This window comes from Strix uralensis, chromosome 6, assembly GCF_047716275.1.
Source record: "Strix uralensis isolate ZFMK-TIS-50842 chromosome 6, bStrUra1, whole genome shotgun sequence".
In the NCBI taxonomy this organism is placed as follows: Eukaryota; Metazoa; Chordata; class Aves; order Strigiformes; family Strigidae; genus Strix; species Strix uralensis.
Window position 1 is genome coordinate 24,593,748 of NC_133977.1, and position 24,762 is coordinate 24,618,509.

Genomic DNA, 24,762 nt, shown 5'->3' on the forward strand with positions numbered 1-24,762 from the left:
ATAGAGACAGAGAACTTTTCAGAGCTCCATACTGGTTACACTAACAATGTTTAATTTAAAAAAAAAGTTATAAAAATTTTTTACTTTTTTTTTCTTTAACATTAACTATGTGATCCAAATGCTATCTAGAAACCTCATATCTGAATATTTTTTGCCTTCAGCTCAACTTGTTTTCTCTTTATACACACACTGGGAAAGATAGACCAGAAAGGATGAGCCTTTACTGTGTTTTCAGGACTTCATGTTGTCTCAAAATAAAATTAATTACAAATCTACTAGTCTGAATTAATAAAATATTATATCTGAAACAAAAAATTGCACTCCAAGGAAAATGATCTATGTATTACAATAAATTTTTTCTTAGTCATTTTGGTTCCATTTATGCCAAGTTTGACTGGCATTGGGACACCCTGTGTCTGCAAAGGGTCTTGTCCTTAAAAACCTGGTGGCTTTATGCACCCTGTCAACAGGGTATGCCTTCTGATGTGAGCTAAATCTTGAGTCATGTCCCCAGACTCCTTGGGAAACTACTAGCTAAAACAAGTGAAAATTGTACTAGGGTCAACATTTTTAACAAGAGAGGTGATTGTGTCCCCAGATCCAGGAGTATTTCTTACCATTGATTAATGCATTGGCTTCTAAGCTACAGAGCAAACAAAAGAAATATCATTCCTACAAATCTATACAATGAAACATGTATATATTTACCTAGAAAGAGATAATAACATTTTATTGTGCAGATTTTTTTAGAGTATGGTTTTAGAATAAGATAAATAAATTCACAAACTGAAATAACATGTTGAGTAAATATAAAATATCTTAACTTCTGAATTAACAATTGTAAAGCAAACAACATGATACTGTCTTGAGTGTCCTTTCACAACAGTTTATAATTGGAGAAAAAAATTTGAAACATATAGCTTCTTTTTCTTCTATGAAGGTCAATGTTATAGAGGAAGACATCTTCAGATACAGTGTTTAACTTTAATACTAATTAAAAAATTTAAATTGTAGTGTAGAAGATTGTTAATTGATACTTACAAGAAATGCAAGACCAATTTAGAAAGTATCTTGCTAAATCAGATGCCAAACTGGACTTAATTCAAACCGTATCTTGTTTTATTTCTTTGTAATAATTCTGAATACTTACATGAAAACCCGTGTACATGAATCATTAAAAATACATTCCTATTTAACAGCAGACTAAATTGGTTTTGTTTAACAAATGATGGATAAGACATATATATATATAGGGTCTGAGAAATGAAGATATATCAAATATATTTAAAATCTGCTGCAAAATAGTGTACTTTACTCCATACCACTCTTTCTGGGACCGGGCAGCTTTGTAAAACTGTATTTCCTGAGACACCTAGGTGTGGAAAGCTTGCCAGATGTTATTTCAGGATGTTTCTGTCTGTTTTGCTGTCTGCTTTTTGATGGACAAATATAAAACTGCCTGTAACATTTTATAGAAGCAGAATTTACACTCACCTAGGCTAGAAATGTGTGAGAAAATTTTGCAAAATATCTTTATTTTAATACAAAAGCTGATCTGCAGAGGTGCCTTTCCACCTCAGCCAGTCTGTGAGTCTATGATTCTTTAATACAAAACCACATCCTAGGAGTGCAGGGTGGAGTGTGTCACTAGCCTATTATGCACTAAAATACAAAAAAATGAGACTATAAATAGAAATATTATAGAAATTGAAATTATAACATATATAAAAATATAAAATATTACTACTAATAGAAATATAAATAGAATATTTGGAAATGCTAATGTAGACATATTTTTGCATCACCAGGTATGAGAACTCTACTTGCTCTGAAGTGAAAACATTGTCATTTTTCGTGAGTGGGACATACAGTAGACAGAAGTTTACAGTTTTGTTGATATACATGTGAAATAAGATTAGAAAAAAAAAATCTTAATTACTTTGAGTACCTTTTAAGTAGAATTCCAGCTGAAGATTACTTTTATTCAAATAATATTTTTATGTAGCCTGGTAAAAGAAATTCTCATATCTTTTAGACAGCATGTCTGGTAGTTTTGACTCTAGGTTACATGTTACCTAGCTGCTGTGCAGGATGGCTGTGAGTCTGTCACCTGTGGGCATTGACCTCAGATTTGCCCTCTACTTCTCCTCAAGACAGGTTTCTATACATCTGTGAAGTGTAAGTTCAGACTAATCCTGAACCAGCACTAAATAATATTTAATCGGTCTGATGGGAGAAACAAAAATGCATAGTGCTCAAGAGTAGAGAATGATAAATTATGGGACATGCTAACAAGAGAAAGCAAAGTAGCAGATAGAGTACCTCCTCCCTTATGTCTGCATGCCTAATTCCTAGACAATAGCTAGCACAGAGTTTCTTGGGGAAAAAGAAAAAAGGAAACAGAAAAAAAAATCTGGGGAAATATGAATCAATTAATTTTTAAAAATGCAGGGGAGTAGTAAGCATTCAATTTTATTTTTGAAAGCTATTTCTCTGTTCCATACCAGATCTGTCTTCAGTACATTAAGTACTATTTAAATGTCTAATAGTAAGAACAGTGGTTTATTCAAAATTTTCCCTCCCTTTTTCTTTGACCTCTTTGCACATAATATTTCAATGGGTGTCTCAGCAGTGACATATATTTCTCAGGGTTATATGGTTTGTAGGATTCTGAAATGCAGGAAACTGGTCGGTTTTGGCAATAGGATTTTTTCCTCCTGTGATTAAAGTAAGAATGACCATGATATAAGGAAGAAATTTCATAAAATAGGTCTAAGCTTATGTATTTAAGTCTATATTTAGGTGCTTAGGCAAAAAATATAGTGTCTCAAAACAGAGTGACAAGAATTTCGTATTGACTTTTGTGTGAATTCCTGATTGGTTAGCACTTTGTAAAAGGATGTCTTATGCCTTTAGCTGTCTGTTCAGATAAATTCCAGATACAAAATATGAGCCATTTGCTCTATTTCACGTGAGAAAAGATTGTGAAGATGGCTAAATAATGGCTGTGGGTAGTGAAATTGTGATTAGCATTATTCTGAAGTCCACCCAGTAAGCAATTTTCACTTCTCTTTAGAGGTCTGCAGGTCTGTTTTTCTCTGTGTAATGCTTCTAATTCAGGTGGCTTTCCTGAAACGGTAATTATTAACTGCTTTGGGGACTGAAAGAAGGAAGATTTTTTTTTTGAGACGTTGATGTGTTATCTCAGTTAAAATACCATATTGCAGTGCTGTAAGGCATAGTTTTACTTCTGGAAGTTTCAGGAACTTTGTTCCTAAAAACCTTTCGTGTTCTGGCTTTGTCTGGCTCTAGTTCTGAAAGCATTTCTTCATATCACTCCTCTAAAGTACAGAATCTTGAACTTTAATACCTCTTAAATTCCAGATTCTTACCCACAAATTGTTCTGTTTTGTTTGTGTCCAATATTACCCGTTGCCTCGCACGCATATGGATGTTTTTGGATGCCTATAATAGGCAGGTGTTCATATATGGAATCTAGGACCCCAATTTGTATGTGCTATTCAGAGAAAGAGAATCACTGCTTCAGCTGGCATACAACCTAAGTATAGGAAAAATGCTCATATGGCACAGAGAGAAAGAAGACCTTTAAGGTTTTGGTTGCTGAGCAGTGTGACCACTGAAGTGTTTTGAAAGGTATCTTGAAAAAGGTTAAAAGGAGGATAATGAGGAAGTTTTGCAGATATTTGTGTCTCCTGACTGTGACTGTGAATCTTCTTCAAAAGCATGATGTTGATGTACACTGAAAAGTTGAACATCTAAAAAATGGAATTTGAGATAATGAAGAAAGGCTGCAAAGACCCTCTGAGAGGAAACAGTAATCTATATTCTGAGAATTTATACAGCAGGATAAAATAGCTTAAGTAACTAGTTAGAAAATCACCCTGAATACAGACAGGTTTTGTCTGATAAGGCCAAAGAAACTTTCTTGTTTCTTTGTAAGCGTGATAGAAGACAGTTCGACAGTACTAATCTTGTGGATGGCTAGAAGGACTGTTTCTTAGATATGCATGGTGAGGGGGAAAGTACAGTAAGATTTAGACATATTCTGGCTCCAAAACTTAGATTAAGACATTTGACACATGTAAGAGTCAGATTTATCATGACTACAAGTAGCACAGGCACCACCAACCTCAGCAGCCCTTAGGCTTTGTTGCTAGCCTTTCATGTGCCAAACTGCTGTGTTAAGCCCTCATAGACTGGAATGAATCACTCTACCTAGAAATTGAAAACACTTACACCAGCAATGACAGTGGAAGAAAGTCTGAAATAATTAAAAGTAGGGTCAGTCGAACTGTGTATAGGATAAATAGGATGTTTCTGAAGGGAGATTGGAGACCGAAATAGCTACAGCCATCCATTCTGCCTGCTTTCAGCAGGGCCCACATGGTTTCAACAGCTCTGATGCTATTCTGAAAGATAATCTTCAAAGGTTTGTAAACCCATTTACCTGCAGTGTGAACACATCTTGGCTGTCTGCTGTTCAGGGTACAAAACCAAAAGTAACTCAAGAAAGACCTCTTCCTAGAGGTCAAGTTTGCTGTTACAAACTTGGAAATTTACAAGCAAGGTGCCTCCCAAATCCAGAAGGACTTCCTTTAAAAGGCAACATGGACAGGTTCATATTGCCTGAGGAGCAGCTTGTGACAGAATGTGGTTTTGGCTGTACGCTGTCAAATATAGTACAGATATAGCCTGAGAAAAATAGGTAGTAAAATTAAACAGAATCTTAGAAGTTCATATTGCTGCTGATAAATATATGTGCTCATCTTTCAAAACAGACATTTTAAGACTTGGTACTGTAATATATCGTACATATTCACTGAGGTCCTTTCTTCTTAGGGGACATAGTGACTAAGGGGACAGGCTGTGTAAGGTATCTATTCACAGTGATGCTTTGGCCATCTGTTATGTATCAGATCGTTGTGTTCTCACTAAAAAAATGCCTCTTGCTCTACACTCACCTGTTCTTAACTGTCTTTTACAGTGGTAACAATTTTGATCTTGACCTTTTTTGGTTTTGGAATATTTTGGATACATTCACCTCTCCACACTTGCTGGATTGCTCCAAGCTTCTGTGGTCAACCTGTAGTTCACCCAAGACCTCCCTCATCACAGAGCCCAGCAGAAAGCCTAACTTCACAACCACATATCTGAAAACCCAGCCCTGATGCTATTGAGCCCAAAACACTCCCCATGTAAGCACTCAGCTTCCAGCAAGCCCAGCTGCCTGGAAAGGATGGAGCAGACATGGAGAGAGGGAGGACACTTGCATCTCACTGACTAGGACCTGTTTACTTAAGGACAATGTTAAGTTCAAGTGCTCCATGGGCTTGCCAGAAAGGTGAAAAGATTTCATGGAGGAAGAAAAATGTAAGCAAGAAAAGTAAGAAGAGAGGAAGGGAGAGCAAATATTTTGATGAAATTTTCATACTTTTTTTTTAGTTACTTTTCCCAGGCTAAATCTCTGGCCCCATCCTCAATCTTTCCTACTTTGAGAATTGCTGTTTTACAGCAATTATTTCCAGTGACATTATATGTTGTATGCCATTACATGTCATAATGTAAAAAGCATTTTACCATCCCACAACTTAAAGTATGAGAAATAATTTGGACTGTGACAAAAGAAGACCTCCATCACAATGAATTTATAAACACTCTACAAAATTTTTAATAAGTAATTATTGAATGATGGATGATATATGTATATTTACATTATTTGCAATAGTACTTTTATTAATTTATTAATACAAATATCTCACTCATATTTCTTTTTTATGCATTAGTTCTACAGCACTGAAATATCAAAATATGTTCAGAAAAAGAAATTACATCTTTACAGCACATAGGAAAGTCAGCTGGTAAAATCTCAGTATGTAAAAGAAAACTAAAGGGAAGTATTCCTCCAGGTTAATGTGCCTCTACTTTAAGATAAGACAAAAGAGTTTGAGTTGAAATTACATTTTTACCTAGCATAAATCAGAATTCTTCTTCAAGATGTAAATCAAATATATCAATTAGGTAATAAAACTTACCTGCATGAATGAAGTCAATAGCATGTTTTGAGAACAGCTTCAATAGGATCAAGAGTTTATCTGTTACATTACAAGCGTACACCCGGATGCAATTTTAAATCATAGAGAATACCAAGCATTTTAAGAGTAATAAATGTGGGAAACTGTATAAAGAGGCATAACAAACCAACTCCTACTCAAAATTGGAAAGCCCTGAAAATTCTTCAGTATACTTTTCATAGGCTTTTTCCTCAAAAATAAATTAAGATTCTTTAGATGTCATTTCCACTTACGAATATTAAGTCCCCAATTTGTCTTTGCCTCATAATCAACGTAACACGATCATTTCTAAGCTTCTTAATCGTGCATGTTTCCCTCAGACTTAAATGTCCTCGATTCCTTAGAGCCATGACCTACACCGTAGCATTGATCTCTCCTCTGACAACATTCATTGTTCACGTACTAAAGGCTTGCTTTTCATAACTGGATATTCTTATCTTTATGGAGTGCACTTATCTCCATTGTTGTGCCCTCTCTCAAGTGCACTGACAAACAGTTTTGAAAAATGAAGTTTCCTACTTCGGCTTCTCACTATAAGCTTGTTTATAGAAATGCATCTAGGTTGTATATACGTATACAATGATATATGTATAAATGTATATGACTCCTGCAGAAACATTATTCAGCTCTCAGAGCCTGGTAGGAAATGATACCCTGTCTTCAGATGCATTGATCAGACAAGAAGAGCAAGATGCTGAGGAATGCCCCTCTCCATTGTTTCTCAGGTGGGTGTACTGTAAATCAGTACCAGACTGCAGGAGTTTGAGTGGCTGAAAAATATAGTAAGTAAAGAGTTATGGGACAAAAATGACTAATCTTATCATTTGTCTTCAAACTATTTAAGATATTGTCGTGGACACACAATGCCAAAATACCAGAAGGCATTATAACTCACTACTATAAACTAAAAATTATTATTTAGAAAAAGCATTCCAAAACACTTTAACCTCTATTACAACACTAAAAATGACAATTTAAAACAGCAATAATCAGTTCCAGTCACAAATGGAAGAGTACTTTCAGTCATTAAAGTAACAAATGTGTGTTTTTGAATGAGAAGAATAGCTGAAAGTATTTTAATCACCAATCACAAATCATTTAAAATGGGTAAACTGTTATTTCCCCATCAGAAAAACTGAGGTTGAAAGAGATGTGGTTTGCCATTAGCCAGATCTGCCATTATTTGCTGTGGTCTTCACTATAGCATGTTGCTTCTCCTATTTGAGTTCTTATCTTACAGGTGGATCCACATGAACAGATTCACATGATACAGACCTCGTAATCTATCAGTTTCAATTTAAGATAGAATGCAAGATAGAAACCTTTAAAATTATTAAATATTTTATTACTTCATTAGCATCATTAACATAGTTTAACTGCACAGTTGATGTGCACTGAATGATATTTTCAGGAACTGCAGTTCTCAAGTCTCTTTCCTTTTTACATTTCTGTACCTATGTTTGAGAGTGGTTTCTTTGCAAAGTAATCACTACAATCATATTTTTAACCACATAGCTCAGTACTACATTTGATTAAGTGTTGCTTCTTTTTTAGTAGATGATCTGGTCTTCAGGAAACTGCCAGAAGTGGCTCAGAATTTGAATGACTGAGTGTGTTGCTGCAAAATTTGTTATCATTTATGCTATTTTTAAGTATATAGCTATATTTCAGAAATGTCTGATTAATGGTTTTCCATTTTTAAATATCAGATGGTATCCAGTGATAGTCCCTTAGTTCAGCTATTTTTTAACTTTGTTGTCACCTGCAATATACATTTTGTCTGTTTTCTCAGTGCACTTAATAGCATTAAGTTCATTAATTTTTAAATGTTCTAGACTGCTAAACATTTAAAGTCTCTGCATATAACTTATTCTTATTTATTTTAAAGAAACACATTTGTCTAATTTTTCTTCTTGACCAGCCACAGGATTAAAAAAGCCAGAAAAGTCCCAAATCCCAATACCACTAGATTTCATAGTCTATAATTTTATAACTTCTAGCGTTTGACTGGTTATTTATTATATTTTTACATTCCTACATTTTCAAAAATCAAATTAACATCCTGAACATTTATTGTAGGGTTAGAATATAAAATATTAAATGACTGGAAACTCACCAGCACCTCAAAAGAAAAAAAAGGTGAAATCTTTGCTTTTAAATAAAAGTCAGTGTGGCTAACAGTCTTCATTCAGTGGCTTTCAAACCACTGCTTCTGCAGAAATACTAATTCCCAGGCTCTGCTTTTCTTTGCAAATCTGAAGCTTTTTAGAATAAGGCATTGCTCAAGGGGTGTGGCAGAGGCAGCAGATGCTGTTGCTGCTGCTTTTGGTTAACCATTTAATAGCAAAAACTATTTCATTGCTTCTAGGAATTTTCAATAATTTTTTCCCCTTTAGGCAACTGAAAATACCATGAGTATCATGCAGAACCTTTTTAAATGTCAAAATAAGCTAAATACTGTAGGAAATAAATGAGAATAAAAAAGAGGCTGAAATAAATCTTGATAAATGAGTGGGGAATCTTTAATATGCAAAGCCCAGTTCAGCTGGATCTCTTAAATACATCTGTGATCATTCGGAATTATGCATTACAGTTTATTATTCTGAGATACATCCTTCTTTTTATGCCTAAACCCTTATAATTACCAATATTATGTTTTAATTCATGCTTTCTGGGCTAAGATGTTCCATGTCTGAACAAAATGTTCTTACAAGTTATGAAATATTTGTGTGAAACTAGGTGGATGCTAGTGCTCACCAAGACTATTGATCTCAATTCAGGTTTTTTCCAAATGTCTAGACATTTTCTGGCAGTGAACATAGGACCTTACCTCTGCCCGGCATCAGCTGTGTGGAATATGGCAAGGGCAGATATGGGTGGATGGGATGTGGATGCCTGTGACCCATCCACACAGGACGTCAATACACCTTTTAGTGTCATCTGGATTTAACTCATTTTTAGCAATTCTTTCTGTGGGCTTGCCAGCTGGGTCACCCCACAGCCAGCTTTCAGGCTGCTCCACAGGGTAACAGTGCAAGCAGAAAGCAAATCTGACCTTCAGCCTTAGTTTTAGCATCACTTCAGTAAAATGATTGATATTTAATCACAGGATTACAGTTGGCATGTTTGTAAATGGGAGCCGACCAAGAAAACTTATTCTGGTAAGTGGGATGACAAATAAACAGCAAATCAGTGGATGGATTTTGATGAGCTGATGGGAATGATCAGGTGGTCTCCTGATTGACGAGTTGGGAGTAGTAAAAGCAAAACATTCTCTTTGACCATTTTGAGAAAAGCTCTTTGACCATTGTGAGACAGCTTAAATGACTCAGACCAGACCTCAAAGGTGAAGCTAAGAGTTACTAGGAAATTCAGAGAAGTCATAATGGAGGAGTGTTTTGTTATTTTTATTTTTGGTTTTATCTCTTTTACTCTGTTCAGAGTAAAGCATAACTGTATCAAGGACTTCTGCAACATCTCTGTGTCACTTGCTTCAAATGCTGCTTTTCTGAATCACGTGATTCAGCTGCTGCTTTTCTAAGTGGTGAACTACAAACCAGTGTCAGAAGTATGAAGCTTTGGGATGAATCTGTTAAGACACGATGAGTGTGGGAATATGCACTGCTGCTGGGATTTTAGGAATGCTGCTGAACCATAGGTTGCATTTGTAGGAAAGGTAGGCTTTGCCTAGGAGATATGCCAGAGAGACCTAACAAGGCAATGTGTAACCTACAGGGAGGACATCACCTCAATTGCAAAAGAGAGAGATATAGAAACTAGTTCTAATGTGCTTGCTTGAGTACTAGCAGCAATAATTCGTGAATGTTAGTGCAAATCGCTTTATCTAATATTCAATAGAGTAAATTAACTGTGCAACTATACTACCTCTAGGGCACAAGGTGCCAGGGCTTGAGCACTTTCAGGTCTCAAGACTACTGTCATTTATAGCCATGTCTGGACACAAGACAGACATGGTAGCCTCATGAATGTCCACTTAAAGAGAACTTTCCAAAATGACATTGGACTAATATTGTTAATTCAAATTTTGTTGAAAATCATTTCAAAACTAATCAGGAAATAGGTGAGAGTTGTTTACTTGTTTATTTTTGACCAGGTCATGTGTTTTGGAAGAAGTTTCTTTACAGCAGTGATGTGACTTTTTTTATTCATTGTGAGATATTTTGAGAGCCATCAGTATATATAACATAGTTTTTGAAGTTAAATAAAGTTGTATCTGCAAGAACAGATACTAATTATGCTACTGTAAAGAGAAATTGTTAATCTCATAGTAATAAGCCATTTCTCACATACTGTTAGCAACTTATTAATGTTGGAAGCAGCCTACTAAGAAATAACAGAATCCTCTTACTGTTGGTAAAAATGGTTGTTCATTTGTGAGTTCAGAATCACAAAACTGCAAAGAGACATAAGGGGAGAACTGTAGATGTGTTGCCTTAGCAGGACCAGAAATGGCCAGTAAAAGAGAATACGTTGCCTTGCCCACATAAACAGCAATAAAAATGCCATGTGTTTACAGGCGTGTGTTACTTGACAGCATATAGCATACAAATTATTTTGACAAACCCTTGATTCACATGTAGCCCATGTGATTGTTACAGTTCATAAAACCTAAGTCAGGCTGACAGTTGCAGAAGGGGATGATGAACACAGGAGCTATACAGAAGTCATGCAGTGGCAACAGCACTTCCTAGGCTGCAGGGTTGGTTTGTGGTTTGAGCATCTTCCATTCCTTGAGCATTCCCTCCTTTCAAAGACAATTTGTGAGATGGATCCCTCACTTCGGGTGCTGCACTGCACTGACTTAGCATATAATAGCCTGCTTCTAAACGGAGCAGTAGAGGCTGGTACGGCCGCCTCCTGCACCATGCATGGGCATGTGCTGAAACATGCCTTGAGTGCACAGTGAGTGAAAGCAAAGGGATAAAGTATCAAAACTTCTTTCTAAGATTTAATTGGCGAAAGCTGAAACTCAACTCTTCTACCTTTCATATGGTGTCTGGATTTCCTGTGTAGTACAAAAATTATTTACAAGTTTCTACAGTTTTGGGGTTTTAGCACTTCATAGCAGTCCCATCATTTTGCTTCCAAACCAGCAAGTCTTTTGGTTTCCTTAATTACAGTTGATTTTTTTCCCATTATCTTGTGTGTTAATTATGTTCCTGTTGTCTCCACATCTGCTTCCTTGACCCAGGGGAGCCTCAAGAGTGAAATCAGTGCTTGCTGTTGTGTTTGCAAGAAAAATACACATGTAACTGTCAGAAAGTTCTGAAAATGTAAATACTTTTGTTATTATGTCTTTAAGGCTTCTGACCCTTCCACTGACCATATGAGATAGCAAGTACCAGAATGCTGTTAATGGGGTTAAGCAACCCACAAAGGTCATAACTTAGTAACTTTTTGAGCATGGAGATGTTTTTGAGTTTGTTAGCTCTGCAAATTTGACATCATTCCAGGGTGTGGGGCGATCTGTTTTCTATCAGCTTTTATTTAGTGTTTTCCCAGTGTGGCAATATGCCAAAATCAGAACTTAAATCTTGCCTCAAATTCAATTTTACCTTAATGTAAAATGAATCAATGGCATTAGATAATTTACACTTCATAGCCTACATTGCTTTGTTTATTTTTTTGACTGAAGAAAGGGTTGTTATGTTTGCTAAGGTAAATGGAAACAGATGTTTCAGACACTGCTTAAGAAAATTAAACCTGAATTAGTGGTGTAGATTGCCAATAGAAGGGGTCCCTGCTCTGATCAAATGAAAGAAAGCAGAAAGATTGCTACTCTGTACTGCAGTCATTTACTGCACAAGATGCACTGCAGGAACACAGTAAGCATGTATTTCATTCAGCTTGGTAGCAGTCCAGTAGTTCTAACCTATTAAATGTATTTGCTCAGATAGAGTAGTAATGCAGATGCATTGTGACTTGTCCCATTAAAATATTTTTTTCTTTCTATGGAACTGCATAACTAATTTTGTTTTTTCAGCTTTCTAAAATAGAAGTGACTTCGTTGCAGTTAATGGAATTAAACTAGCAAAGCAGTAAGCAGAAGCAAGCTATTTATTTTTAATCTAAAGCAAAGTCCAGTAGCTATATTTTGGTTTTAAAGATACATTAGTTAAATTTAAAAATGTGATGAGAATAGCAATCTCAACAATGCATACATATGTATAACTAACAGTGATGAATAATGTGCTGTGTCCACATCATGTGGTTTTCTGATTTCTTCTAATCAAGAAACAAGGATAGGACTGAGAATCTAGGTATTATGGGGGAGAAAAAGGCTGCAGCTACACAGAATTCTGCTCTGACTGCAGCAGACAACAGTTCCTAGTATGGATAGCTCACAGGGAGCATTCTTGTTTTCCCAGAATGGGGGTTTTGCTTGGTTAGTTATTTTGTTTGGGGAAGGCTGGCTTGTTCTAGTTTGTTTTATTTTTCAAAACTGAGACTTTCTTCCTGAATTCAACAAATTTATTGTGAGTGAAAACTAGAAATAAACTCTCTTTTCCTATAGGTATTCCTAAATTTTTTCTCCTCAGCTATGAATAAACCTGTGGCAATTTTCAACTGACTCTTCTCAAGTGAATTTATTAGATATAACAGAGAAATAGCTCTCGGAGCAGGGATCAGAAGCCACGATTGCCTTCCTAAATGAAAACTTACTATTAAAATGCCAAGTTCATATTTTCTTATAGGCTTTCTTTCTAACCCATTAATCTTGATTTCATTACTGCATAGTGATGGCAGAGCACTGCAAAGAGAGATCAGATGGTCTGTTGCCTGTGGTAGTGTAAGAGTTTTGCTGATTGATGGAAAATGTGGCTTTGAATTCCCTGGAGCTGATGAGGGAGTTTAGCACAGATACTCATGTAATGAGATGTTAGCTAAGCAATTATACAACAGCATGTTTATCATAGACATTAGCTATATTTCCTATCTTTGTCTGTTCTGCTTTCTGGCTGTTGGGCAGCCTAGACTGGGGCACTAAACTGCCTTCTTAAATCACACAGCTACCCATGGTTGTTTGCAACTCTGTGGCAAACTAAATAGTTATCGTCTCTGCTCATCACTCCCCTTTTGTGACTCTTTCCCTGTGCCAATAACCTTGCTGTGCATCAGATTGGGTAATGGAAATATCTAGCTGCAAAGCATAGACTTTCACTTGAGCTAGTATATACTATTTGATTGCTTCCAATATTTCAGATAATTCATTTATAGCTCAGTGGATATGTATGCACCCTATTCTGATGTCTGCAGTATTAATATACCTATCCTTTATTTAAAATTAATATGCATTAAGTAAATATATTTAGCCATGTCCAAGTAATCTAAGGCAAACAAGTCCTTGTGCCCAGATCTGCATTATCAATGCTGAGAGGGAAAAATAAGAAGATGGTGAAAAAAGATATGGGAGAATCCTATTATCAGTCTGGTAATATGCATGCTTCCCTTACAAAGCTGTCCATGAGAATTAAATTTAATTTTATATAAGAGCTACAGGGAGTCATAAAAGTTGCATAGTCCCAATATTCTAATCTGATTTCTGTCCTGCCACCTGTGTTGCTTTGGATATCCTACCTACCTTTGCTACCTGTAGCAGCCCTAAAATAGAGATAAACAGGCCCGATACAGACTTGGTTCTGTGAAGAAAGGAACAGAGGTTTTTCCTTAGCTAAGGCCTCACATACAAAACTGCCACAGTTGGCCATACCTTCTTTCCTCTCCTCCCACAAATCCACACTTTGAGGAAAGTAATTTATATTTATTATGTGTTCTGAAGTCAAGAATCATAATGAGTAGTTGATAATTAAAAAATAATCAGAAACTGTGCCAGTAAACAACGAGAAGTAATATAACATAGATATTTGGGTACTGTGAGTTTACATGTAGATTCACTGCTTTAATTTATAGTAGCTGTGGTCTGTTAGTTGGTGCCTTGAATTAGCCAGGTTGTTTCCTGGGCATATCATCGATAGCTTCACTAATACCTAGTTAGTCTCTTTATAAAAATGAAGTTACCAATGTTACATAATTGCATCTGGAGCACTGCAAAATATTAATGCTACTGTTTACCACTGTGATGGTTTTTCAAAACCGTAGTAAGATGCATGATTTTTAATAGAGCTGATTTGTTAGTTTGTGCCAAAGCAAAACCAGAATGTGTGTCACAGGGCAAGGGCAAAGTGAAGGACAAAGATTAAATTCTGCTTACTCTAGCAGAATTCTCTTGCCTGAGTTTTCCCTTAGCAATCAGTTTCACGGTGCTGGAAAGTACAAGGAAACAGCAATCTATACAGACATTTATGGGTGCCTTCCTGAAATTCAAAGGGAGATTAACCAGGCAGTGAAAACAGTCCAGTATCATTTGCTAATTTCTTAATATTTGATTTGGTTTACTGTCATTTTTATTTTCTATTAGTGGTGAGAGATGACTTATTTCTTACATCACCAAGTGTAACAAATCATATTTTGTGATGTATATAATGAAGAGTCCTGTGAGTCATTAATTCTTCAAGTCGTAATGCAAAAGAATGTGCAATGTATTTGTTGAAAAATTCATGTGCATTCCCTTTTGTACTCATCTTTCCACTTCATCTTGGACACAAATTCACATCCAGAAAACCAGAGTTGCACTATCTCAGATGGCATCATGTAGCAGTGTACAAATCTAGTCTCAATAACCTTTCACCAAATTGAGAAATTGGAGAATACAAAAAAAATATGGGGTGGGGGAGGCATAAGTATTAATTCACCACTACTTCCAATATATGCAAAGTTTTACCTATAGAAGAACATAAATTATTCTCCAGTTATTCTGTAGAGCATATTCTCTAGTTCATGACTATCACGTGTTTATCTGTGTGTGATATGACTAGGCCAACAGAAGAGCAAAAATACCATTCCGGTCTATTCACTGTATCTGTACGTTAGAAACGTTCACACTGCTCAGCACCTGCAGTGTTAACCATAGAAGAAACTGAACATCTATGTAGTGTGTTCTAGAGAACATGACACATGGTACATTGCTATCTGGTAAATCTGAGAAGCTATAGCTTTTTAAAGTTAATCATATTGTTATGCCAATTGAGTAAAATTAAATGCTGACTAATATTAAAAGTTATATTGCTGAAAATCTTGGCACCTGAAGGATGGAGAGGCAGGAAAAATACTTTTTTAGAGATCAGGTTTGATTTCAGCATTTGGATATAAAGGTGATCATAGAAGGCTTTATATAGGTGTTTATGTAGGTGAAAGTATAGAGCTGAACCAGACCTGTTGCACCACAAGCATTTTTGGAACTGGTCTGTTGCAATCAAATGCCTATCTAGCACATAGGGTCCAATGGAACTTCAATATCTCAACATTCAGTATACTCCGTGGCAAATAGAAGCTAAATTTTAATTCATGGGTGTTGTCACAGAAGATCAAACATCAAAGCGCGTTACAATCAAGAAATTAGCTCTCTAAAGTTTAGCTTTTTGCAGTACTGTAGTTCTACATGTATGCTAAGGCCCTCCTGACCAAGATCTCCAGAAACTCTTGTCACTATTTGTTATGAATGCATGAAGAACATGAAAGCTAATAGTAAACCAGATGCTTATCAGGTTAGGAAATAATCTTATTGTTCAAAGCTGTCTCTTTTTCAGAGAGTTACGTATCATCTAATTGACTTCTTTAAAGGCTAGTGTGCAACTGGTTTGGGATCATTGTTAGATAAGGCATCATCTCTCCATCTATTTGCCAACATGTCCCTTTATTTTGCCTAGAAAATCTATTTAGGTGAAATTTGAAGACCCTAGAAATTTGCAGAAACTCTGTGGATATTTGACAGTGAGTTACTCTCTAAGTATGTGTAGCTCTACATCTGCACAAGGTGTACAGTACATCACATCCATCAGGTGCAGAACTAATAGCATGTATATTGCCCAGATGGTCACTGTGTGCATGTAGTGTAGTTCTGGATGCTTCAGACTTAATATGCATGGGCAGGTCAACTGTCCATCGTGCAATTAGACAGATGCAGCTGAATAACTTCAGATTTACTCTGCATGTGATTTACATATGGTCCATGCACACAGTATATTGTGTGCTCTGGAATTATCTGGTTTACAACAATGTATACTACAAAGTATATATGAATATATTTTGCCTGGGAAATTTCAGAAGAAACACAATGATTCTATTCTCAAATGTTCCAAGTACCTTATTTTTTTAAATTTGAAATGTTTTGCCTACTGATACACTGCTCATAAGAAAGTCACTCAAACATCATTGGAGATGAAGAAACAAAAATCTCATTCACTACAGAAGGAGGGTAGGAAAGAACTTAGTAAGAAATCTATATTTTCTGTATTCTTACATTCTTTCCTCTGTTGAATTACCAGTGCTATGCTAAAGAAAAAGTCCATTTGGATCATGTAAGCAATTTGTAGTTATTCAATCAATATTTAATAAATCACTTGACAGAAATCAGAAGGATATCAGTTGATTAACTGGCCTCATATTAATTGTTATTCAACCCTTACACAGATAAGTAAGAATAAATTCATTTACTATAATAAAGAGATTACAAACCTTTCAGTTAACCTCTGTGATATGACAGATGAAATTGATTTGTGATTAAGACTAGTGAATTCTATATGTATTTAATATTGACTTTTGAATTTATAGCAGACTTCTATTTGCAATCTGAAGACTTATAATCATGGAAATGCATGAAGAAAAAGAAAATGTATCTGGAATATCATCCTCTAATCTGGTAAATAGAGGATAAAAAGTATTTAATCTTCATGAAGTCTCCCAAAACAGTTTGTTAAGTACAGCCTACTTAGATTTAGATACATCTAAATGTGTGTATCTAGCTAGCTCCATGTGCATCTGACAGACCTGAGAACATTCTAGGATTAATTATAGAAAAATGATGTAAAGTTCCTTTCTACAGGAAAAAAATACAGGTATTATTAGAAAAACCCACAGCATTTGCTGGTTTTAAACTCAGTATGTAAACATAGTAGCTGAATCAAATGTTTTTGCAACTTAACTAATGGCTATGAAGTAGCTTGCTTTTGTGCACCTGCAGACAAATCCTGCAGGCTTACCTCCTTTGTTCTGCATGCCAGCTGGGGACACGCAGCTGAACTAAAAGGTGATCCTGACAGAGCACCATAGGATTTCAGAGCCCATCTTTGCTGACTGCTCACTGGCTGTCCGTTTCCTTCCTCTTCAAAACATGAGATTGCCCTTGCTACTCTCCAGCACCTCCCTCCCACTGCGCCAGGACTCATTTGGCTTGCTGTGCCCTCGCTGGCCACCATGGCAGGGAACACTGAGTGCCATGTACACTGGGGTTTTTGGACAATGAAGGGAATTTTCAAAGGAAAAATGGCAAAGAGGAAAACCAACCTCCTGGGTCTCACAAGGAGGAGAAGAGGGAAAGGCAGACATGGCCGTGTAGCGTCATTTGCTGGTGCCCATGGGAATTATACCTGTGCTGAGAGAAGAAAAGAGAAGAGGCCTTTGTCCCTTCCTTTGCCAAATAAACTGAATAGAGAAGAGAGCCTGACTCTCTTTCTTGAGTCTCTGTATCTCCCTGAAAACCACAGAGCAAGTAGTATCCACCTGCAGCTGTGGCTCTCATTATATTTGAATAGTGGCATAGTATGAGATCTGTTTTCCAAATTAGAGTGCCACTTACAGGGATCAGTCTGGGGATCAGCAAGGTCAGTGGTGTGGCTAGTAATTTTTTCTCCTTCTTTCCCAATATCTTCAAGGTATGATTGAACATTGAGAAATAATGTCAGAGTGTACAAACTGTTCAGCAGTTAACAGGCTGAACAGTCAATTCCCAGAAGTAAACAGAACCTCAAAATGGGGAGCTGGGGGATGTCTGGAGAATGTTCTCTATGTGGAGGAAGAGAAGATTTTAAATCCTTGTTGGTTGTGGTACACTTTCTTATATCCTTTTTCCCCCTAATAGAGAGACAACAGGATGATTCCATTTCCTTTCAGCATTAGAAAGAAGGGAAAGCTTTAGAGAACTGTTTTTGGCATGAGTCTAGACTGTATGGGTGAATACTTTGTATTTTGGTAGGAGATTAGCTCCCTTTAATTTTTTTACAGTGAGAAATCTGCCACCTTGATTCTTTAGAAGTCATTCCTCTGATTGTGGGTCATAATGCTATACATCTGAGTGAAATAATGTTTTTTTATTTTTTCTGAGAAATCAAGAAAATCGGTGTTATAGAGCCCATAAGCAGTTTGACCCCTCTTTCTTATATTATCCACTATATTTCACTACTTAATCACTACATGTGATTAAGATGTTTGTGCTTACTCTGGAATTAATGATCTAGAGGGTTTGGGGTTTATTACTTAATATATTTTAGTGATCGTCTTTTTCATTTCGCAGGTATGTTTTTCTTCTTTCTCCCTTTATTTCTCATCTAATTTCTTATTCTCCTTATTGACTTTTCCTTAATAGAAAGTTTAACCCTATCTATATTTGTTTCCCTTCCTTCTACTTTCCCAATATTCTGTTATTCCACCTACTTTTTCATTTATCTTTGTTTTCATCTCTGCAGTTTTATACTGCTAATCTTCCAGTCTTCCTATCTTTTTCTTTTCACATTCTTCACTTTCTCCCCTCATTCTTTCTACATTCATTTATGGTCTCCTCTTGTTTCCATTTTTTGCTCTCTTTTCCTCATCTTTTTCAGCTTCTTTCCATAATTGCTGGGTTTGTTTGTCACCTTTTTTTCATTTGTTTTAACATTTCCCACCAACTATCTCCTGTAGTCTTACCTCTCTGTCATTCCATATCTCTAGCTTATTTCAACAAGTGCTGACTAGCACTAATCCTTAAGTCTCCCGAAAGGCTGACTGATCATTTCTCAAGGACCTCAGCAATGGGCAGAGACTGCAAATATCTCTTTATATTCAGGCATGAGGGATATATGTGTCAATTATGTGCCCAAATATGCATCTATATGTCTGATGTAATCAGAAAATTATTCAGCAGCATGAAAGATGACAGATCCATAATTTTAACAGAACTTCTTCCCCCTCCCCACTCCCATGTTTATTTTCTCAGTTGCAATATATAAATGAATATGTATATGAGAATACTTCCAGAATTATCCAGTTACAGCTACTGAATAAAGAACCAGATAGATAGTAACATTCAAATTGAAATAAAACCACGCATTTGTTCTTATTATCTAGAATAACTATGCCTACAAAAACTTACTTGGAACACCTACTTTACTACCTCATCATATGCAGTGTTGATTTTTATTTGTTTGATAGAAATTCTGACTCTACAGTGCTTGTTTTCTGATACTCTTGCTGAACTCAGTGGAAATTTCTGCATCAGCTCTGATGAACTGTGCTATTTATAGTTACCAATATAATACTGATTGATTCCAGAGGAGTGTGAGGTGATTTTAAGATAATTAGAGTTATGAGGAAAGAATGTATCTGATTGTTCTTAAGTATCATGGTTTTGCTTATTTGTAGTAAAAGACTTATTATAGTCCTAAAGTTGATAAATTATTGCAGTTTATATAACTAGCATAAGAACCACACAAGTGTTTCTTGCCAAATCACCAACTAAAGTGCTTATTTTATCTTTCTTTACACAATTTTCAGTATAGTGTATTTGAACATTCCAACATAGTATAAACAAAAGCATTTTAAAATAAACATTATCTTTTTCTTACTTGGTGATTTTAACAAGTTTGTTTCAATTTTATTTTCTGCTTTCTTTTAGTATTTTCCTATGCAGAAGAGTAAATGGTAATTAAAATGTGCAGGATGAGAAGATGGAGCAGTCAGTGCTTGTACCACCAGGACCAGACAGCTTCCAGTACTTCACTAGAGAGTCTCTTGCAGCTATTGAACAACGCATTGCTGCAGAAAAAGCTAAGAATTCTAAGCAAGACCGTAAAGACAATGATGATGAAAATGGGCCAAAGCCAAACAGTGATTTGGAGGCAGGAAAAACACTTCCATTTATATATGGCGACATACCTCCAGGAATGGTGTCTGAGCCCTTGGAAGACATGGACCCATATTACATCAATAAAAAAGTGAGTCTAATATCAATCCTGTTCATATGCCAGTGTTGGAGTGTTTTAGCATGTTCATTTCAATTTCATGGAAGGCGTCATATAGCTTGTTACGTCAGTCTGTTAATTTGCAACCATGTAGGAAAATGTCATTCTAATAATGTGGAAACACCTGAGCATTGCCAAAAGGACTTAGGTGTACCACAAGAGAAGCAAATGTTTGATGCCAGCAATACATATATGTTCTGCCTTTCAGAAAGTTAGTAAATAAATACGCAATATCTTCTAGTTATAAAAAATTGATGGAGATAATGTATGTTTTTAGAACACATTTACCCTTGTGTGCCCTTGGCACACTGGTCCTCCTGCTTTACATAAGGAGGAATTTTGCAGTAATATTATTTTTAGAATTAAACTAATAAAATTTGCAAGAAATGTAACATTATGACTTATTGTATAATATGGTTGTACAAAGGATGTAGTGAGGCATAAATAAATACGGTGAAAATCTAGGCTTCTATTCACTGCTCTCTCAGTCATTAGCAAAATGCCCACTGTCTATGGTACAGGACAGAATCTATCATCCTTAATGGTTACTAACTTTTCATCCTTTTCTTTTAATACATAAAAATTTATTCCTTTGATAAAATTGAATTTATCTCAAAGGAACATTTATATCAAAGCTGAAACATGGTATGTTGTCTTTGATTATAAGCAATATATAATACCTACACAAACATGTGTATACATAATAGATTATATACTTTGCAAACTTTAAAAAAGTAAATATATACTGAAACTGAGTACACCAACACACCAGACTTTCTCTAAGGTTCTTCAGATTTAAAACTGACAGCAGATCCAATGCAGATCACATTTGTTCCCAGAAATCTGCTTTGATAGCAAATTTTTAGGAAATTTATGGAATTAATAAACACATGGATAAGCAGAAAATATCATAAAGAGAGTGTAAAATTTATTTAAAATTTTCTGCTGTAATTGGCCTTGAACAGCCCTGGAATCCTTTCAGGATGATTCTGTTGCACAAACTCTATGCAGCAGAAAAGGTTCATGGTTTGTACTGATTGCTAGCTTGGGTGATACTTTAATTATTAGATATGGTGATTATGAAAACTCTATAAATACCAGGACAGAAGTTAGTTTGATTTTCACAAAATGCTGTGTTCTAAGTGTCTTAGCTCGCTAAATTTCACGTGATTTGTGAGTCCTATTTTGACAGGGGAGAAAATACCATGTGAAAACAATGTTTTTACCTTTATTATTTGATGCCTCTGAAAGCGCCTTTATCTGCCATTCACAGTGTATGAAGATTTATCTTTAAAACACAGTTCTACTTTCGCAAAGATAAAAGATGCATTTCTGTAAAAGCAGCCCTTGTAGAGTTCTGTACTAATTGTGTCTCTTTATGATACAAAATCACATATAATTATATCCTTACCTGCCCACAGCTCATCCTGAACCTTTATAGTCAAATCAGTCTGTCTCATGTATCAGTGTAAGCAGATACATGATAGGTATGACCTACAGGTACACTTCCAGAGCCCTTAGAAATGGAAGATCCTTTCAGTCCCTTCACAGATGGAGCTGAAAACTTACTACATCAGCCAGGTCTGATGATAGAGTGGCAAGAAATGGAGTGAAACCAGCTGAACATATTCATCCAAGTTTCTGTACTATTTGAAAGGAAGAATCTTTTTATTTGCACACTAAATAACTTTTATGGGCAAGTCACATACCCGCTGGGATTCTCTTTGTGCTGAAGTCCACACATCCTCTCTATGCACGTGCTTTAATCTTCTACAGGACAGAAATAGAAACAGCCCTGTCAGTCAAAAACAAGACAAAAATTTCTCACACACTACAATTCTCTCAATTTTCTTCCCTCAGTCAGAGGAAAATAGACTTTCCTAACAGAAATCCAACACCTATTTCAATTTTACATCAGTAACTTGACTTTAAAATATCTAATTCCTAGATTTTCTGATCTAGTTGTAAGTGAATTCTGGAAAGACCTTGATTAACTTACTTGTCTTTTGAGAGTATTGGTAGCCGTTGATGCTCCTGCAAGTCTCAGAAGAAATAGTTTGAGAAAAGCCTGAAGCAGAAGTGAACATCTCCAGGAAGACGTGAGGTACTAAATGCTCAATGCATTTACCTCTGTACCATTTAACATTTCAGCTTTCTCTTTGTCCCTCTCTGAATTCCACCTTGTAAAACCAAGAAGTCAATCAGCACACCCTTGCCCAGTGTCTGACAACTGCTGCGTGATAGCTAGAGACTTTATATTTCCGCTTGGGGAAGCATCTATCTGAAATGATATGGATCTAATGAAAAACACTAGAATGAAGGAAAATATTTATTTGCAAGAAAGGGTTAGGACAAGTGTATGAATTAGCAGATGCCACTGTTACTGCAGACCTCTATTAGGATCTCTATGTAAACTATACCTGATTTATTGACAGAAACTATATCAGTTTGGCTTCCAACCTTTCAAATAGGGAACAGAAATGGTTACCTGCAGCACAATCAAATTATACCATTGAACATTATCACAGGTTTATTCAGAAAACCTGTACAAGAATTTTAGAAATATCTTTTTTATTCCAGATTTGGGTCATGAGTGAAATCATCCATCATTTGCCTCATATGCAAGTATTGCATCCCAATTACTGAGGGGTTTTTTCCTATTTTTGTAGCAAGATTGAAGAAGTTCACTATATTTTTGCATGTATTGAATGTTGAAACAACATCTACAGTATTTTACATTTCATCCTTGGGACCTTTTTTCTAAGCAATAGGTTTGTTTGTGCATGCCATGATTTGATACAGTTTAATACAGAATAAGACAGGGGAAAAAAAAAAAAAGTGTTAAACTGGTGTGAGAGCCTTAATCTGTGGATAACGTAACCCTGAGATCAAAAGTTAAAAATGGGAAAATCTGTTAAGAGAAACAAAAACAGATAGATGTGCTAGTTTTATGGTTTTGTAACAGTGCTTCTATGCAAAACCTGCAACCAAAGAGGACATATTCATGTTCAATATTAATCTGAAGCTGAAAGGAAAAGGAAAAACTTGACAACTGCTGTTTGACAACAGAACAGCCCCTTACAGCAAATTTACACACCTGATAGTATTATTGTTTTACAGTATATCACAGCCTGAATCCAGCAACATAATTATTTTGTTATAATGTAATACAATACCTGGTTTTATTTTCTTATTATTTTATTATAACGAAATGCTGCTGACTGTGGTGGTCAACAAGTTGGTTTTTAGAACTGTGAAGTTTAGTATCTTTAAATGGTTGCAATGTTCTTTTTTTAAAATCCAAAACGGAGTAAAAATGAACTTGAACTTTACCCATTTTTTGCATTCCACTTTTGTGTAAGTGCAAATTAGTGTGTTCCCAGTATAATAGTGACTGCCTGTTCATGCTCAACCTGCCATCACAAAGGATCAAGGAGGTTCACATCACTGTCTATGGAGAAAGGATCATCTGGAACTCCCTAGGATCCTGACCTGCAGGAATGCATCAAGATCTGGTCCACTTGGTTTCATTCTTTAAGGGCTGTCTATTTTCTCTTGAACCTAGGCTGCTACATTAAAGAGGAGGGAAACAATAGGTGGAACTAAATGGGTCTTACCTCACTTTACTCCTGCTATAACATAGATGTAACATTTTTGATTGCCACTCCATGCTCTGCCTCTTGCCAGAAGGATATTGAATGATGTCTGTCAGAAAAGGTGCCTCCTTTTGCCCTGGTACTTGGTAATATCAGTTCCTAATTAAACTACTAGCTCCTGGGATTCCCATACTTGTCTTGGCTTGCAGAAACAAAAAGATTCTGTAAAATCGCTTTACTTAACTTCATTACATCAGAAAAGGTGAATACACTAGCTATTTTCGATATTTTTGATAGTTGTATGTGAAAGGATTTTTAACCAAAAAGTTCAAACAAAGCAAAAAATTAAGGTCTCGCTAGAAAACATAGTTTCAAAAGATAACCACAAAACCAAGAAATGCCAACTTCCAATATGCCGTTAATCTCTTGTTCTAGTTGCCCCTCAGGCTTTTCCCAAGAATCTAAGGACTTGTCTCCACAATATGTCACGTTTTGCCTTTCAGGAGGTCCTATGAGGTTTTAGTTGGTGTTTATTTAACTGTAGGAATTGGAAATGCAATGGAGTAGCAGTCAGCCTACTAAACGTAGCCCTCCAGAAACTATGTTTAAAGCTAACTGGGAGGAAGGAGAAGAGAAAGAAGGTTTGGGGAATTCTTTGTCCCAAGAGGTTCTTGGAGACCATATCCTTGTTCAGTGTGGACTCTTCGTCCCTCTTAGCTGCACCTTCTCAAAATACTCCTCCTCCTCCTTTTCCCTCCTAAGAATGCATTTTCTGGGTTCATATCAAATATGGCAGAAGTTACAGAACTGGGATCCAGGTTACAGATTCAAAAGCAGCAAATCAGGGACTTCTCTTCAGGGATTTCTTTGAATTCATATTCAGACTTGACTACTTTGAGTGTGAGTAGTTTTCCTGCCTTTATAAAATGATTAAAGCAC

At 36.0% G+C, this 24,762-nt stretch overlaps 1 protein-coding gene across 6 annotated transcripts in view; it reads left to right on the forward strand.

Annotated features, from left to right (window-relative positions):
• The window catches only part of LOC141945317 (sodium channel protein type 1 subunit alpha), a 102,603-nt gene that overhangs the window by 12,515 nt on the left and 65,326 nt on the right, over positions 1 to 24,762 (forward strand). For all 6 annotated transcript variants that reach the window (XM_074873321.1, XM_074873323.1, XM_074873318.1 and 3 more), the window contains one exon: positions 19,882 to 20,200. In XM_074873321.1, coding sequence (XP_074729422.1) covers positions 19,934 to 20,200 — 267 coding nt within the window. In that variant the 5' untranslated portion in view covers positions 19,882 to 19,933. The remainder of the gene's footprint in view (positions 1 to 19,881; positions 20,201 to 24,762) is intronic.